Source organism: Caretta caretta, chromosome 2 (genome assembly GCF_965140235.1).
Source record: "Caretta caretta isolate rCarCar2 chromosome 2, rCarCar1.hap1, whole genome shotgun sequence".
Taxonomy (NCBI): domain Eukaryota; kingdom Metazoa; phylum Chordata; order Testudines; family Cheloniidae; genus Caretta; species Caretta caretta.
The window spans coordinates 102,532,031-102,549,717 of record NC_134207.1 but is presented as its reverse complement, the minus strand read 5'-3'; the positions used below and the strand labels follow the sequence as shown (position 1 = coordinate 102,549,717).

The 17,687-nt window shown below is 40.1% G+C and overlaps 1 protein-coding gene across 6 annotated transcripts in view; it reads right to left on the bottom strand.

The window, feature by feature from the left end:
* ZNF236 (zinc finger protein 236) overlaps window positions 1-17,687 on the bottom strand; it is a 199,259-nt gene that overhangs the window by 72,171 nt on the left and 109,401 nt on the right. For 5 of the 6 annotated variants that reach the window (XR_007355241.2, XM_048840075.2, XM_048840077.2 and 2 more), the window contains 6 exons: window positions 16,845-17,127; window positions 16,130-16,233; window positions 8,676-9,041; window positions 6,696-6,841; window positions 2,746-2,989; window positions 1,405-1,584 (listed from right to left, as the gene is read on the bottom strand). Coding sequence is in view for 5 of the 6 variants with exons in the window: in XM_048840075.2 (XP_048696032.1) it covers window positions 1,405-1,584; window positions 2,746-2,989; window positions 6,696-6,841; window positions 8,676-9,041; window positions 16,130-16,233; window positions 16,845-17,127 (1,323 nt within the window). In the remaining variant the exon portion in view is untranslated. The remainder of the gene's footprint in view (window positions 1-1,404; window positions 1,585-2,745; window positions 2,990-6,695; window positions 6,842-8,675; window positions 9,042-16,129; window positions 16,234-16,844; window positions 17,128-17,687) is intronic. The other variant, XM_048840076.2, reaches the window with a different exon arrangement.

Here is a 17,687-nt window from a genome sequence, read left to right as displayed (position 1 = left end):
CTCCCAACAGGAGGAGAGACTGGACCTCCGAAGGGGGGAACCTCCTCATGAGAGTAGTCCCTAAAGAGGGACAGGGGGAGGGGGGTGGTATAGAAAAACACTGAAGGATGTAGCCTAATTCCACCCTGCTTAGGACCCACTGATCTGTGGTAATGTGGGTACAGGCATAGGATAACCCGTTGGAAAAAACAGAGATAGGAACTGGTGTAAGGCAAACTTGGAAGCTGTCCTCGACATGGCAGTCAAACAGATTGCTTGGCATTTCCAGGCTGTCTAGAAGAGCTTATTGAAGACAAAAAAGTGAGGAGGGTGGGCTCTACCCTGATGACTTTTCCCTTTCCTCCTAGACAGATTGCCTAACCATAAAGGATGCGTAGCACTGGAATGACTGAGGGTGGAATTGCTTCTTTTTAGGGAGTGGAGTATAAATCCCCAAAGCCTTCAGACATAACCATGGAGTCCTTGAGACTGTGAAGATGATGGCTGGTGTCTCAAAAAGGAGATTCTGAATAGTCTCCTGTACCTTCTGTGGAAGACCCGATGATTAAAGCATTAATATCAATACATTGTTATTACAGATGCCCTGGCTCTGGGCTGCAGAGTCTGGACCATCCAAAACAGCCTGTAGCAAGGTCCTACCCAACAGGTTACCCTCTTCCAATACTGGCCTCCTCTGGTAACTTGACCACAAAATTAAGAACATTGTCCCAGAGGAAGAAATCTTATCTAGGCAGCAAGGCTTGTTGATTTGAGATACATATTTCCAGGCCAGCAGAAGAATAGTTTTTTCTTCCAACTTGAACTACAGACATACCCAGAGTCTTAAAAAGCAAAATATCTATAGTAATATAATAAGGAAGGGACAGAGTCTAATAAGACCATCTTCAGATCAATGCTATTCAACATTAAAAAAAAAAAAAAAAAAGATCTGGGGAAGCTATCTTTAGCCTTGGAGAATCTAAAATACTTCAAACTAAAGCCACGTTTGCACTAGGAGTGCTTTATCAGTAAAGGTACACAGTATATTATCCCAGCAAAGCACTTCTAGCATACACAAAGCTATACGAGCAAAGCTGTATGTATTAGGTATAAGTATAGTAAAACCAGCCCACACAAACAAAACAAGATTTATCAGTGAGGGCACAACTTTGGCCAGTAGAGCTGCATCTATGCTAGGCACTTTCTACAGCATAGCTATGTCAGTCAGGAATCACATTCTTCACATCCCTGACCAACATAGCTAAGCCAGCAGAGGTCTGTAGCGCAGATATAGCCTTAGGCTAAACTTGCAGGCAGTAGAAACAAATGATTTCACCCTCTAATAAAATATCCAGCAAATGTTATTGTATAGCTAGCATTTTGGATGGGAACTAAGAATGATCGACCAGTGATAAAAATACTAACCAGATATGGTGAGGGTAATTTCTTGTGGGCTTCCTGATGAGTTTGTAGTGGTGGAACCAGCAGCATGAGCTAGAACTTGACTCAAACTTGAGTTATTTATGGTCAATGTTATCTCATGCTGACCATTCGAAGTGGACACCATACCCTGTGAGGTCATGACTTGAGAGAGATCCTGTGCACCTAAAATATAAGTTGGGAGGGAAAAAATAAATACATGACGGTACTTTTTTTGTAGAATGAATACAGATCTTTTTAAAAAAATAAAATATTTTTAAACAACCAATGAAATCCTGGGCTTTACAACAATACTAAGCTGTTTAAAGTTGTGTTTTGAATAAGACATTGTTGCTAACCAATCTTTACTTTCCTAAACTTTCAAATATTTTTGGTAACCTGTCTTTGTGCTGCAAGTTATAGTACACATCTATAACTGTATAAAAGTACAACTCTGCAAGATACAGTGCTAAGCTTATTTTATTGTAGCTGGACAGCTAATGACAGTTATAGTTTTAGTACCTCTATTCTAAACCCCATTTTCAATTTTTCCAATTTCAAAAGCTTTCACCAATGTTTTCTAGCCTGTTCTTTGCTAAAAGATTGCTTGAATTTTCAAAAATAAAACAAAACAGCTAGGCTTTTTTTGAGAATGAAAAAAAGAGTGAAAAACTACCCACACTAGCCTCAACAGCTGTATGAAGTTGTAGTCTGACAGGGAAACCACCCTCATTAAGACATGACTTTGAATATACTAGGGAAAATCAGTTTTATTTTTCCAAAATCTGTCATGACTCTTCAAGAAGAATTACACTTCGCGTATAAACAGTACTTTACTACTAACCAACATTCCAATCAAACTAGGTTACACTGCACATAGCTAAAAGGCTACTTTGGCTATTTTCATTCTATGCTTTTAGTTCATACAGGATAATACAGTTACTGAGGGACAATCTACACTCATTCCTATATTTGCTTTCTACAACCAACCCTCTGTATAACTCATCATGAGTGATGTACCCTAATATCTAAACTGTATCATTACGTTGATCTAAATTTGAGATATTATAGATTAAGTACTATATGTATCTTATGAGATTTAAACAAACTTTGTATTTGTGGATAATCTAAGCACTATACCCAGATGTACATGCTTTTTTCTCAACCTGCGTATTAAACTTAAAGCAGCAACGCATTTAATATCAATATCAATTTATTTATTTCATGAAGTCTAGAGGGCTAAGAGCAAGTTAACCAATACCAAGATTTCCATCAATAAATGATTTAAGAATTATGGCCAAAAAAACCATCAAAGGCAAGAGAAAAGGGGCTATTAACACTTCTTACCACTACTGTTAGTTGTTAACACAGAGTCTTGCTCAGACAGTGGTCCTATTGTCATATTAGCTGAAGATGTTACTGTGGGCTGTAAAGACAAGCCTGACATGGGCTGGATAACCACATTAGCTGGCACCGTGCTGTCTGTTGTCTGGAGGGAGTTGTTCTGCGGAGCCATACTGGGATCCCCAGTTAGATGCTGGGCAAGTAAGTTACTCTGTTGTAGCGTCTGCTGTAAAATACTGGGATCAATCTGAAAACCAAGAGAGCCAGATATCGAAATGTAAAAGTTAATGTAAACCCAGAATTACAGGTGACAGTGCCTTAAAATGCCTTTAAGTCCCTCTGCCTGTTTAGACATGAACCTTTCCTTTTGAGTCTGGGCCTTGCCATACTTACATGTCACTTATGAAATCTGGTGCAGAATGCAGCTGATGACTTGTTAAGCAATGAAATAGGATTAAAAAAAAGTAACAACTGTTCCTCAGCAATTACTTTGGCTTCCTATTTGTTTTTAATGCAATTCAAAGAGTTGCCTATGACATACTGAAGTCACAAAAAGAAAAGGAGGGCTTGTGGCACCTTAGAGACTAACCAATTTATTTGAGCATGAGCTTTCGTGAGCCACAGCTCACTGCATCGGATGAAGTCATAAATGGTTTAATCGCCAGCTAAGATGCAAGTGCCTCTTTCTCCAGGTCTGCCACAGCAACTGAGATCAGCAAGTTTGAGCAGCTGTAACAAATCATTAGATTTAAACATGAAGGGACTAGTTGCAGGATGTTCTCTTGTTGGTACTCAGTATTTCCTCTGTATTGCCTTCAGGTCACTTTCCTCAGTTATTTGACAGTGAAGGTGAAAGGGAGTAGAGGAAAAGAGTGGACTGAGAGTAGGAATAACTTATTTTTCCACCCTTGCTAGAGTTATATACTTACTTTTGTGTTTTATTAAATTATGTACACCCACCCTCAAGTTTTATAAATTGGTATCTTAGATAACTTTCAAATTTTACATTTATATATGTTTATCTTAGGGCTCTCAAGTGATTAAAAAGATTAATCACGATTAATCGCACTGTTAAACAATAATATAATACCATTTATTTAAATATTTTTGGATGTTTTCTACATTTTCAAATATATTGCTTTCATTTACAACAGACTACAAAGTGTATAGTACTCACTTTATATTTATTTTTATTACAAATATTTGCACTGTAAAAAACAGAAGAAATAATATTTTTCAATTCTCCTAATACAAGTACTGTAGTGCAATCTCTTTATCATGAAAGTTGAACTTACGAATGTAGAATAATGTACAAAAAAAAACTGCATTCAAAAATAAAACAATGTAAAACTTTAGAACCTACAAGTCCACTCAGTCCTACTTCAGCCCTTCACTCAGACAAACAAGTTTGGTTACAATTTGCAGGAGATAATGCTGTCCACTTCTTGTTTACAATGTCACCTGAAAATGAGAACAGGGGGTCACATGGCACTGTTGTAGCCAGTGTCACAAAATATTTATGTGCCAGATGTGCTAAGGATTCATATGTCCCTTCATGCTTCAACCACCATTCCAGAGGATAAGCATCTATGCTGACCATGGGTTCTGCTCGATAACGATCCAAAGCAGTGGGAACCGAACATGTTCATTTTCGTCATCTGAGTCAGATGCCACCAAGAGAAGATTGATTTTCTTTTTCTGGGTTCTGTAGTTTCCACATCTGAGTGTTGCTCTTTTAAGACTTCTGAAAGCATGCTCCACACCTCGTCCTTCTCAGATTTTGGACGGCACTTCAGATTCTTAAACCTTGGGTCGAGTGCTGTAGCTAACTTTAGAAATCTCATATTAGTACCTTTGCACTTTGTCAAATCTGCTGTGAAAGTGTTTTTAAAAAACGAACATGTGCTGGGTCATCAGCTGAGACTGCTATAACATGAAATATATGCCTGAATGCAAATACAACAGAACAGGAGACATACAATTCTCCCCCAAGGAGTTCAGTCATAAATTTATCAATGCATTTTTTTTTTAACGAGCATCATCAGCATGGAAGCATGTCCTCTGGAATGGTGGCCAAACATGAAGGGGCATACAAATGTTTAGCATATCTGGCATGTAAATACCTTGTAATGCCGGCTACAAAAGTGCCATGCGAATGTCTAGGGACCGAATGACTAGGCAGCAGTTCTGCGGAAAAGGACCTAGGGGTGACAGTGGACGAGAAGCTGGATATGAGTCAGCAGTGTGCCCTTGTTGCCAAGAAGGTCAATGGCATTTTGGGATGTATAAGTAGGGGCATTGCCAGCAGATCGAGGGATGTGATCATTCCCCTCTATTCGACATTGGTGAGGCCTCATCTGGAGTACTGTGTCCAGTTTTGGGACCCACACTACAAGAAGGATGTGGATAAATTGGAGAGAGTCCAGTGAAGGGCAACAAAAATGATTAGGGGTCTGGAACACATGACTTATGAGGAGAGGCTGAGGGAACTGGGATTGTTTAGTCTGCAGAAGAGAAGAATGAGGGGGGATTTGATAGCTGCTTTCAGCTACCTGAGAGGTGGTTCCAGAGAGGATGGTTCTAGACTATTCTCAGTGGTAGAAGAGGACAGGACAAGGAGTAATGGTCTCAAGTTGCAGTGGGGGAGGTTTAGGTTGGATATTAGGAAAAACTTTTTCACTAGGAGGGTGGTGAAACAATGGAATGCGCTACCTAGGGAGGTGGTAGAATCTCCTTCCTTAGAAGTTTTTAAGGTCAGGCTTGACAAAGCCCTGGCTGGGATAATTTAATTGGGGATTGGTCCTGCTTTGAGCAGGGGGTTGGACTAGATGACCTCCTGAGGTCCCTTCCAACCCTGATATTCTATGATTCTATGTCCATTCTCACTTTCAGGTGACATTGTAAATAAGAAGCAGGCAGCAGTATCTCCCATAAATATAAACAAACTTGTTTGTCTTAGCGATCAGCTGAACAAGAAGTAGGACTAAGTGGACTTGTACCTCTGAAGTTTCACATTGTTTTGTTTTTGAGTGCAGTTATGTAACAAAAAAAATATACATTTGTAAGTTACACTTTCACGATAAAAAGATTGCACTTCAGTATTTGTCTGAGGTGAACTGAAAAATACTATTTCTTTTGTTTATCATTTTTATAGTGCATATATTTGTAATCAAAAATAATATAAAGTGAGCACTATATACTTTGTATTCTGTGTTGTAATTGAAATCAGTATATTTGAAAATGTATAAAAACATCCAAAATATTGAATAAATTTAAATTGGTATTCTACTGTTTAACAGTGTGATTAATTTTTTTGAGTTAATCATGTGAGTTAGCTGCGATTAATCAACAGCCCTAGTTTATTTATATACACACTGTATTTAAGTATATGTAATTCAGATTTACATATGGAAGTTCTTGTTTTAGGTTTAAAACCAATAAAACTACATCAAGTCCATTTTTCACCACAGTGTGTTCAGAGTAAGCACTGAAAATTGGTTGAAGCCAAGAATTTTCTCTTGCTCTTTTTTTAAGCAAACATTTCTGCTGGATTATGTTCACAACTTTATTGTCCAAAAATTAAATAACAAATTTAGACATGGAGGGTGCTGAATAATACAGGTTTCCTGCATTAAGAGGGAGAACATTCCGTGAAAGAAAGACCGTAAACAGGAGGAAAATTTGAACTAAAATGCTTTGGAAAACCAATGTTATTAACGGATAAAAAGCAAGTTCTAATTTGCATAAAATATTCAGAAAAAAGGGTTTCTGGATTGCAGTGGCCTAAGTTTTATTTTCAACACACACACACACAATATTTTTAATACTGTACAACATGGAATCATTACACCCTGTACAGTGAAGTGAAGTCAACAGGGCTCTGCCAGGGCACAGGTAGTCTACACACATGACACTCCATCCACTCTTATTAACAGAAATTAATAATAACCTACCTGTAATGTGATGTTGTTAATACTGGCAGCATCTATTCCAGAAATTTGAACATTCTGTCCAACCAGATTAGCAGCAAGCTGTAACTGTATGCCTTCAAGGGTGGCCAAGCTACCATCTGTCAAGGACACAGTTAAGTCACCTCCAGCTACCAAAGAAAATAGTCATATTATAATTTTTTCTTTATCATTGTTGGTCTCCTTTTTATCCAGGTTTTTTAAATGAAATCATTCTGAAATATCTAAGTATTTGCAATTCTGTGAACCAAGAAAAATAATATTAGATTCAAGTAGTCAGTGCTCCATTTTTTAAATTTATAACAAATCTGCATAATGCATTTGGGGGAAAAAAAATCAAAGTATTTAAGCAGTGACCAGCTTCTTTCATAAAGTAGAAAAGTTTCAGAATGACTTTGGAATTCTAGACACAAAGGTCCAAATATTTCAATATTTTCACTTTCTGAACTTCCACCCTCTCTGAATGTAAAACACAGATTTGCAAATGGTTGCACCACAAAGTTTGAATATGCATGCACATACGAAGGTTCTTTGAAAGTTTATCCATAGTACAGCAACACTGTAGTTCAAAGTTCCACCTATGTCTCAATAAATGCTTGTGTGGGTAGAATTTAAATACATGTAAAGATTTCAAATCTGACCTGTGTTAAACTGTTATAATTTAGAAGTATATTCCATTCAATACTGGGTGTATCTTTTAAAAACTATACAATAAACAAAAAATGTCCTTTCCCAAGTCAGATAAGAACCATTTTAATAGCCAGATGGACTGCCATCTGTCCTGCTTTCCCTATTTTCAATCTTTGTGCTGCCAGAAAGATAAATTTGCTCCCCACTACATCTACAGGAAATATCTGTAGAGTACTGGGCAACCTGCAGCACCAGGAATGCTTTTTAGATACTGCTTATAAGGTTCATTACCCCATTCTGAGGTAAATGAATATTCTGAAGGCCCCTCTTTCTGCTCAACCAAAACTCAAAAGAATGTAAAACTCCCACAAATTGAACCTGACAATTAATGTTTACCAATATTGTGTGAAATGAAACCAGTCAGTTTCACCCAGTTCTACATAACAGACTAAGATCCAACTAGACAGGCTAGAATGGTGGTGGTTACAACTTGATGGATATGTAAGCATTTATGAAAATGGAAGTAAATTTGTGGGAAATCCTTGCCTATAAAGAAGGCTCAATGGGCAAAATTTTCAAAAGTGCCTTAGATGCCTAAGTCTCATTTTCAAAAATGCTTAGGACGCTAGCATCATTTATTTTCAATAAGGCTTGGACGCCGAAATGTCTAAGTCTCTTCTGAAAATATTATCCTATACTTATGTTAATTTCTTCTGCATTGCACATTGTAATATTTTTGTTAATTTTTGCTCTGAACAATTAACTGTAGGGAGGGATCTGTGCAACTGTAAAAGTTGTGTATTTTAAATGCTTTTTCCATATCCACAACTAATGTAAATTAATTTTCCTCTCTTTATCACGTAACACTTAAGGTTAAAAATATATTTTTAAAATGAACTGTTTACATAAAACATTAATTTTCTCTTATTTTACAGGAAAAAGCAACAGAATTTAATTAAAATATATCAGAATGTGGAATCTCTAATTTAGGCTCCTATTTCATCTATACTGTCCTCATTTTTGTGTATAGCACTACTGCAATATCACAACAACATGGGGAGCTTTTGTTTTTTTAAATCATAACTTGAGTAAGTTCTCTACTCCCCTGAGAATAATGAATCCTTAACAGACAGACTACATGATATCTTCACTGCTGAAAGCACCACCTTCACCCCTGAAAGCACCACTTTATGAGGAAGAGTCAAATCACAGTTTCAGTGGAAGTCTTATCTGAACAAGAACTACAATTTGGCATATGTCTGTAAACTTTCTCTAACAGAAATCAGAGCTTAGTATTTTGGCTAACTAAACCCAAATGAAAGTATTCATTTTTACCTGACATAGAAGCAGGAAGGATCGCCTGACTCACAAGTCCTTGCTGAAGCAAATTTTGATCAAATTGACCTGTCAGAACAGAGTTATTCATGATAAAAACATTGGGGTCTGTGGTGGAAGAATTAAGAAGATTCACTGGTTGTAGGCCCTCAGCAGATGTACGGGTCACAGGCTTCCTGACCCTCTTGGTTTCTGGTTTATAGTGACACTGTATGTGGGTTTTTCTGCGTCCTGAAGTACGAAACCGTAAGTCACAGTGTGGACACTTAAATGGCTTTGCTCCAGTATGCAGCCGCATATGCACTTTTAGACTCCCTTTGGTAGAAAAAGAATTACTGCATACATGACAACTGAAGAGCTTCTGACCTGAACAACGAGAGAGAGCAAAAGAAGAAATAATCAATAATTACCAGTACTGTATAACAACGTAACAGTCAGAGTTCTAAACAAATATGAAAAGGAAGTTCAATTAGCAGTATTGTTAAAAAATATTGGACATTTCCAAAAAGCTGAGATATGTTTGGTCTCACACCAAGTCCAGAATTTTTTCCATGTAGGTAGGTAAATATAAGGAGTTGTTGAATGTCTGCCTTTTAAAAGAATCTCTTTTACATCCTCTCAACAGATTAATTTCCAGATCCTGGAACCATGCCTTCAGATGGAGAATTTGGCCTGTATCCTGCAAGAGGAGGTTTGGAGTCAACTGCAGGGTGATTGGTGGACAGTGCCACAAGCATGAGGTAAGGATACCATCTATGTCATGACCATGTTGAAGCTATGAGAACAACTCTGGCCCATTCCACTTGTACCTGGTGAAGCACTGTGAACAGTAGGGAAAAGAGTGGAAAAGTATAAATGAGAGGTGCATCCCACGTAATGTGGAGGGCATCTCCCAGAGACTGGTGACCCAGACCCACTCTTGAGCAGAATAATAGGCAGTCAGCGTTTTCGAGTGTGCTGAACAAATCTATGTTTGGGAATCCCCAGTGGTTCAATATGTGTTGTAGGGCTCTTGTGTCTGACTCCCTCTTGTGAGAATATCCTGCTCAGTGAGTCTGTCATTGTGTTCTGGTATCCAGGTTGATATATGGCAGAGATGTTGATGCCATGTTAGATACACAAGTTCCATAATTTTAGTGCTTCTGTTCACAGGGATTGGGACCTCACCTCCCCCATTTTTTAATATAAAACATGCAGGCGATGTTGTCCATCACTTCTCTTATGGCCATCTGATAATTGGTAGAAAGTGTAAGCATGCATTGTGGACTGCACATAATTCTAGAAGTTGATGTGCAATCCGGATTCCGAGGGGGACCACGTGCCCTGTAATGAATAGGTCTGTAGATGTGCTCCCCAACCAAGTAGGGAGGCATTGGTCATCAGTATCAAGGACAGTGGTGGTTGGATGAAAGGAACTCACATGCAGACATTTCACGGTTGCATCCACCAGTCTAATGAGTCTTTGACTTTGAGTGGTAACGAGAGAGGTTTGTGCAGGCTGTGTCTGTGGAGTACATACACTGTTCGTAGTCATCCCTGCAGGCAGCGCGTGTGTAGTCTGGTGTGTTTTACCACAAATGTGGCTGCTTCCATATGACTGAGAAACTGTAGACAAGTTCTGGTGGAGATCTGTGGACTGGTTCTCACAGTAGAGATGAGAAGGATTATCGTGGAAAATCTGTGAGCTGGGAGGAAGGCTCTGGCCTTTATAGCATCCAGTTTGGGCCCAAATAAACTTCAGAGGTTGAACTGATGTCAATGTTGTTTTTTGCATGGTTATCTAGTGGCTGAATTTCGAGAAAAGATCCATTGTTGTTCTTATGCCTTGGAACATGTCGACTCTTGACAGAGCCTTGATGAGGCAGTCATCTAAATATGGGAATATTATAATCCCTTGTTTGCAGAGATGCACCGCCACCACCACGAGGACTTTGGAAAATACCCTGGGCATTGTCAAGAGGCCAAGGGATAGTACTTTGTATTGGTAATGGTTAGACCCTGGACAAATCTAAGGAACCATCTATGGGAAAGGTGTATGGTGATATGGAAGTATGCATCTTGGAGGTCGAGGGCCGAGAGCTAGTCCCCATTCCAGTGCTGGGACTATTGTTGATAACATGACCATACAGAATGACGTACTTTGACCGATTTGTTGAAGTTCCTCAAGCCTAGGATCGGTCTCCACCTGCTAGATTTCTTGTGGATTAGAAAATAGTGGGAATAAAAACCTTCGCCTCTGTGTTGGAATGGGACCAGTTCTACAGCTCCCAGTCACAGAAGGTGGTTTATGTCTTCTCGCAAAAGCTGTCCGTGAGAAGGGTCCCTGAAGAGGGATGGGGAGGGGGGAGAGAGCAAGGAATAGAATTGCTGACGATTGCCAACACCCACTTGTTGGAGGTGATTTGTCACCATGACTGATAGACGGGAGTCAAACGGTTGCCAAACTGATGGATTAATTCAGATGGTTGCCATACCTAGATCCGGGGGAATCTCAGGTCCTTGACTAAATCTTCAAAATGATTGCTTGGTGGAGGATGGATAGGGCATTGCCACCTGCTGTCTGAGTTTGGGAGGAGGTCTCTGTCTCCTATGTTGTGGATCATAATGCTGTCGAGGGGTGAAATGTGGAGGTTGATATCTACTCAGTCTTCTCTTTGATGCTGGTGTGTAAATGCTGAGTGAATGCAGCATCGTTCTGGAATCCTTCAATAAATGAAGGTATTCATCAGTGCGTTCAATAAAGAGTTTTAAGTCCTTCAAACGGCATATCTTCCACCTTCCTGGGAAATCCTGAAAGATGCACCATGGAGTCCTACCTCATTACCACAGACGTCACGATGTATCAGGCTGGTCTTTTTCGTCCTCTGGGAAATGTTGACTGAATTCAGTGAATTTTGAATAGGTCATATGACTATATTTGGCTAGAATTGCTTCATAATTAACAATGTGAAACTGAAGCATAGCTGAGGAATATGCCTTGCGACTGAAGAGATCTAATCTCTTCCCGTTCCTGTTAGATAGGATTGTCCTGGTGTTGCTGTCCTTTCTCATGGCACCACATTGACCACAAGGGAGTTGGGAGTAAGATGGGAGAATAGGAATTCCATGGGCATTGCAGGGAAATAGTACTTTTTGTGTGCTCGCTTAAAGTCAGGTGGTATTGATGCTGGGGTCTGCCATATTACCTTGGCTGGGTCCAACAAGGCCTCCTTGATCGGAAATGCTATCTTTGCCGACATGGAGACCTGTAGATGACGAGCAACTTGTGTTGTTGCTGTCTAACCTCCTCCAGTAGGATCTTGAATCCTATGGAACAGTTCTTGAAAATGTTTAAAATTATCAGCCAGTGTTGGAGGTGGTGACATGATGGCCTCGTCAGGGTAGGATGAAGTAATATTGCCTGGTGGTATAACAACTTCCTCCATTTCTTCCTCGTGCTTTTCTAACAAATCTGGGTCTGGGTCAGGAAGCCTAGAGATCGATGAGGATGGACAATGTATTTGGTGCCTGTGTCTGATCTCCTGGCAGTTTGGGAAAGCGTGACCTATACGTGGCCCAAGGGTCCCCACAGGGCCAACGTGTAGGAATTAGCACATGGGGTTACATCCATGGGGGTCCATATCAAGGACCTGGTCAATTCTGGTCTCTGGCTGGATATCGAGAGTGGTAATGTGATTCTCTATGTCAAGCCCCTTGATATGATGGTAGGGTGCAAGGAGCAATGGAGTATTCCCTCCTCACTAGAGAAGGGTGGTGTCATCCTTAGTGTGAAGGAGAACGATGTGGTATGAGCTGGGTATCCAGAGGAGAGGCATGAACAATGGAAAGCTCAGTTCAGAGGAGCAGCGACTCTGGGGTATCAGAGACTATCAGGTCTCTCGCACATTGGAACTCTTGCAGTACCGGCAGGAGCAACCAATGGTTGTGTGTATTGGTGCAGAAATTGTGGATACTGCTGGTGCCAAAGGTGGAATGCTTTCTGTTGAACAACCAGTAGATGGTGCCACGTGCTTCACAGGCACAAAGGGCTTGGACAGCGCTGATGCACTCAAAGTCGCTTGTTGAAGTGTTCAGTGCCAATTTTGAGATCCTTGAACTGTCCTTCTCGGTCCCAAGTGACAGTGTTCCTTTACGTGGCCCTGCCTTCGACCTCTCGTTAGCGACAGTGCTGCAGGTAATCGGATGGTCATAGGCGTCCCCAAAGATACTGAGGCTATGACCTCGTAGGGGATGCCTTTCTTTGAGACGGCTCCTTGGTGGGTGAGCTCGGGGCCCATTTCTTCTCCTCTGAGTGAGAGTTTAAATTGTCTTTTAGTAGTAGGCAGCGAGTGGGGGTTGGCTGATGACGATGCCAATAGTGAGCACTGCATAGGAGAGGTATTGGGTCCAGGGTCTGAGGCTGGTAGCACTCAGCTCTCCATTAGTAGAAGTTTTAGTCTCAATTCACAGTCCTTTCTGAACTATGCCTTCAATTTGACACAGTGGCCGCACTTTTATGATAAGTGCCCCTCTCACTCAGCATAAGCACCATGAGTGATTGTCACTCATGGAGACAGGGAGGAAAGAGAAAAGGGAATTTTTTTAAATTTATTTATAAGGGGTAGAAGAGAGAGAGAAAAATAAAAGAAATAACCAATAACTACGAACTTGCAACGGAAGCACTAATATTACTAAAGGTTCTTGGACAAACAAACAAAGGGCTCTGCTAGGAATACCGCCCCAGACCAAGGGCAGTTGAGAGGGATCTGAAGGTGGCTGGACCACACAGCACTATATAGACGCCGTTCACAGCACAAGACAGGAAATGCTACCAAAGACCTCTGATCCCAGGCACAGGGACGCTAACCACACCTACAGTGGAGCACCCATAGGGACACTATTCGAAGAAGAACTTGCAGCAGCAAGGCTAGAATCAAGCTAACAACCATTATGGGTGGTAAGAAGGAACTGAGGGGGGCGAGAGGCAGCTCCACACCTTATAATTGCATGCAGTGGCAGGTGGCAGCAGAGGGCCAGACAGGTACTGCTGAGGGGGAAAAAATCTGTGATAACTACGCACACATTCATGTATAGTGGAATGGATATGTGCAATCAGTCAAAGAAGTAGCAGCGTGGTTCTGGCACATTGTTGCTCAAGTAAAGCACTACCTGAAACTCCCATACTTTACAATGTTTGTTCTTTCCTATCCAAACAAGGACTGGAGGCAGCACAGTATATACCAGGGGTCTCAAACACATGGCCCGCCATAGGCGCTGACTCCACCGGCAACCAAGCTCCCCTCCCCCCACAGTGCACCGCATCCCCGCTCCTCCGCTTATGTCCCAGCGCTTCCCGCCAACAAACAGCTGTTTGGAGGCGCTTAGGACTTTCCAGGAGGGAGGGAGGAGGAGCGGGGACGCTGTACTCTCAGGGGAGGAGGCGGAGAAGAGGCGAGGCTGGGGCGGAGACATGGGGAAGGAGATGGATTAGGGGCAGGGAGGGGGCGGAGTTGAGGCAGGGCTTTCGGAAAGGGGTTGGAATGGGGGCAGGGAAGTGGAGGGGCCTCTTGGACTAGATGAGCAGTCTGAGGTACGAAGTTCAGCATGTATGATTCTTTGCTGTGAGTAGTTGGGAACAATGTTTGTTAAACGTATTTTGTACAAATAGTTACTTTAAAAAGTTCCTGCTATTACAGCTATTTTGATAGACTGTTACTGTAAATCATCATCAGTGTTACTGACCACAAGGAATAGTTACAGGTGTTCATATTTTATTAAAACCCCTCTTCACATTACAGTTTTAAAAAAGTTAATACATTGACTTTTAATAGCATACTATATTACCCTTCATTTTTTTCATTTTTGACTATACTTTTGTATCATTGTATGAAAAGGTTTCAGTGATGCGGCCCTTGGGCCAATATACTAGTCCTCATGTGGTCCTCATGGTGATTTGAGTTTGAGATCCCTGGTATACACAGACACCCATAACACAGAAGAATAACATTTCAGACCTCTCTAAAACTGACTGAAGGAAGGATTTCAGCCAACCAAGTGGATGATGAGTGAACCATGACTACTATTGGCCATTTCCTCTGACAAACTCTCAAACTAACTCCTGAACAAGTTAAACTCAGTTCTTTACGGCAAGACTAACCTGCTTCCAGACACTCTGTGGGTGGCCCAATCCACAACTCTTTACAACCGAATACCGAGGCTGTGGAAGCCTGTTTGGTCTAGAATTGTTACTGGTCAAGATGTGGCTTCAACTGATGTCACAGGACCGTTTATTAAATTCTTGAATTGCAACTCAGACTATTTAGGGAAAGATTGTATAGCCCCAACAAGGAGGTCACTTTTGTTCAGTGAAACAAGTTTGGGATAACATTCATCAACACATATACTGTCTAGAGTTTGTTAGACAGTGGGGGGAAAAATACCGCTCCCTTGGAGTGAAAGGGATCTTCAGAAAGCACAATAATCTTAGGTTATGGCACTATAAATCACTTTTTTACATGGTCAGAAAGAGCATTATTACACAACATACTGATTCTGTAACCATTACTTCCAGGAGTAATAAATTACTTCAGAAGTGCCTGTATGAATAAGTTGTAAAAGTTCAGCCATAACAAACATACAAAAAGATACTCAGACAAAGAGTTTTGTTAATTCACACACATATTATGGTAGAAGTCTATTAGTACGGGTATTTACAATATACTGATGCTAGTCATGGTCAGACACTGCAATTACTGTAACAATTTAGAAAAAGACTATTACTGCCAGCCCAAACTCCTTCTGCAGAAAAATGGCCCAAACACTTTCTACTTAGTGTTCCAAGATATTTAAGTCAGTTTCATTTTTAAACTCATCAGACAAGAAAAAGCACCTTTTGGCTCATGAGCTGTACACACAAAACTTTTCTAGTTGTATATAATCCGCAAACCCTGCCCTTCCTGGCCAAGAGCATCACTTAGGGCTTGTCTTCACTATCAGGGTAAATCGACCTAAGTTACAGTACTTCAGCTATGTAAATAATGTCATCACTGCACCGCGTTGACTGGAGATGCTCTCCCATCGATTTACCTTAATCTTCTCGGGGAGCTGGAGTACTGGGGTCGGCCAGAGAGCGCTCTGTGGTTGATCCCTGCTTCATCGATTGCAGCAGCATCGATCTCCCCATAGTGAAGACCAGCCCTAAGTGGTGGACTGTTCCAGCAGGTATGAAAGTAATACATATGTGCAAAGCATGGCTATATTTCCTTGACATGGCTTATCATAAACCTTTTGTTAGAACAACAGGTTTTATCAACGACCACTAAGTAAGATATTGTGGACTCAAAAGTGTTATCAAATGTTAACATTGTGCTTTTAATAGTGAAATATACCATATCCTCCAATACCTACAGATAAAAGAGCCCATTAAGAAAATAGCTAATGGAGCTGCAAGTACACAAGTTTAAAATCCTACTGACCTGTGTGCGTTTTTACATGGCAATCCAGAGTAGACTTCACAGTAAAACTCTTTCCACATTCATCACATTTATATGGTTTCTCACCAGTGTGGATACGAACATGCCTAGACAAAAACATGTTTTCTTGAATATTTGTGTTGGTTAACTTTCTTAAACAAACATATCAATTTCCATACCAAACAATCACTTTGTATCTTAATAGATCTTTAAAAAGTTCTGAGGTACTTAAACTTAAATTTATGGTTATACTACATACTCAGAACTCTTGGACAGAGGGTGTTCTGTTGGGTGGGTGGTGGGGGAGGGATATTTTTTTTAAAGATTTTTGCAATTCTTTTTCATTCTCCAAGTAGATTTTTCATATTATATATCAAAATTTTACTGCAATAAAAATCTACGTTACCAAACACCTGCATACAATTATTCATTGTAAGATTTTAAAATAACTAACTTAATTCAGGGAAATGGAAATGTGAGAAGAGAGCAATTGTAGTCAATTCTAGAGAATGAAATAGCAAGGAAACATTACAGAGACCATTATGTTTCAGTAACGAAGTGAAAAATTGCTATATAACTGCTAGTTAGTCCCCATAATGCATAGTGAGATAGACACAAATGAATTTAGCTATAAAAGGTTTGATGAAAAGCTAATACTGTTAAATGTTCAGTAAAGAACTTAGTACACCCAAAAGCATGACCCTCTGCTTCATCTTACCTGACTAAATCGCTGGGTTTTTTAAAGCTTTTGGGACAATAAGTACAACAATTGGCGTATTTGGGCTCCGCTTCCAGTTCTGCATGCTTATCTTTGATCTCACTAATTCTGTCCTTTTCCGCAGCAGACTGGACAAGAACTTTTTCTGAGACTGTGGCACTTTCTCGAGGTCTAATTTTTGCCAGTTCTGCTGTTTCTTCCTCTGTGAAAGTGATAACACCAGGCCGAGACTTTCTGGAAGCAGTTCTTTCAGAATTTTCTTCATCTTCTTCCACACATACAACTATTTAAAAACCACAGAGAAAATCAGTTTAATCTAACCTGCAATAATGAACACTAACATGCATTAATCAAAATCATATAGTTATTGTATGATGTGTCCACATGGCAAAGCTAAAGCTGTTTGGTGTCTTAACTGTGCACGTTTGGGTTTCCTTTAAGTTTAACCTTAAAGCTAAATTTCCTGGTTTTATAATGCTTGTTTTTATGATAAATTACAACATCTTGATAATGTATTTTACACCAAATTACTGATAGGTTTTCTCAACCTGAACTCCACTACAACACAGCTATATTCTCAATGGGAGACTGCCTAGTCTGGAGAACACAGCTATGGGAAAGAGTACACTGGATTCTAACTCTACTCACATCAAAAAATTGTTAATTAAGTCTCAAATACAGAATCTTTATAGTTAGTGAATTAGGAGCTAGAAAGAACCCTACTTGACTTTCAGATTCCAAGCTGGAATATGCCGGGGTGGTGTTCTGCAGAAAATAATTTCTTTACTTATACTTTAAAAAAGGAACTCAATTTAGATAGTATGGAATGCTCAATGCCATTTT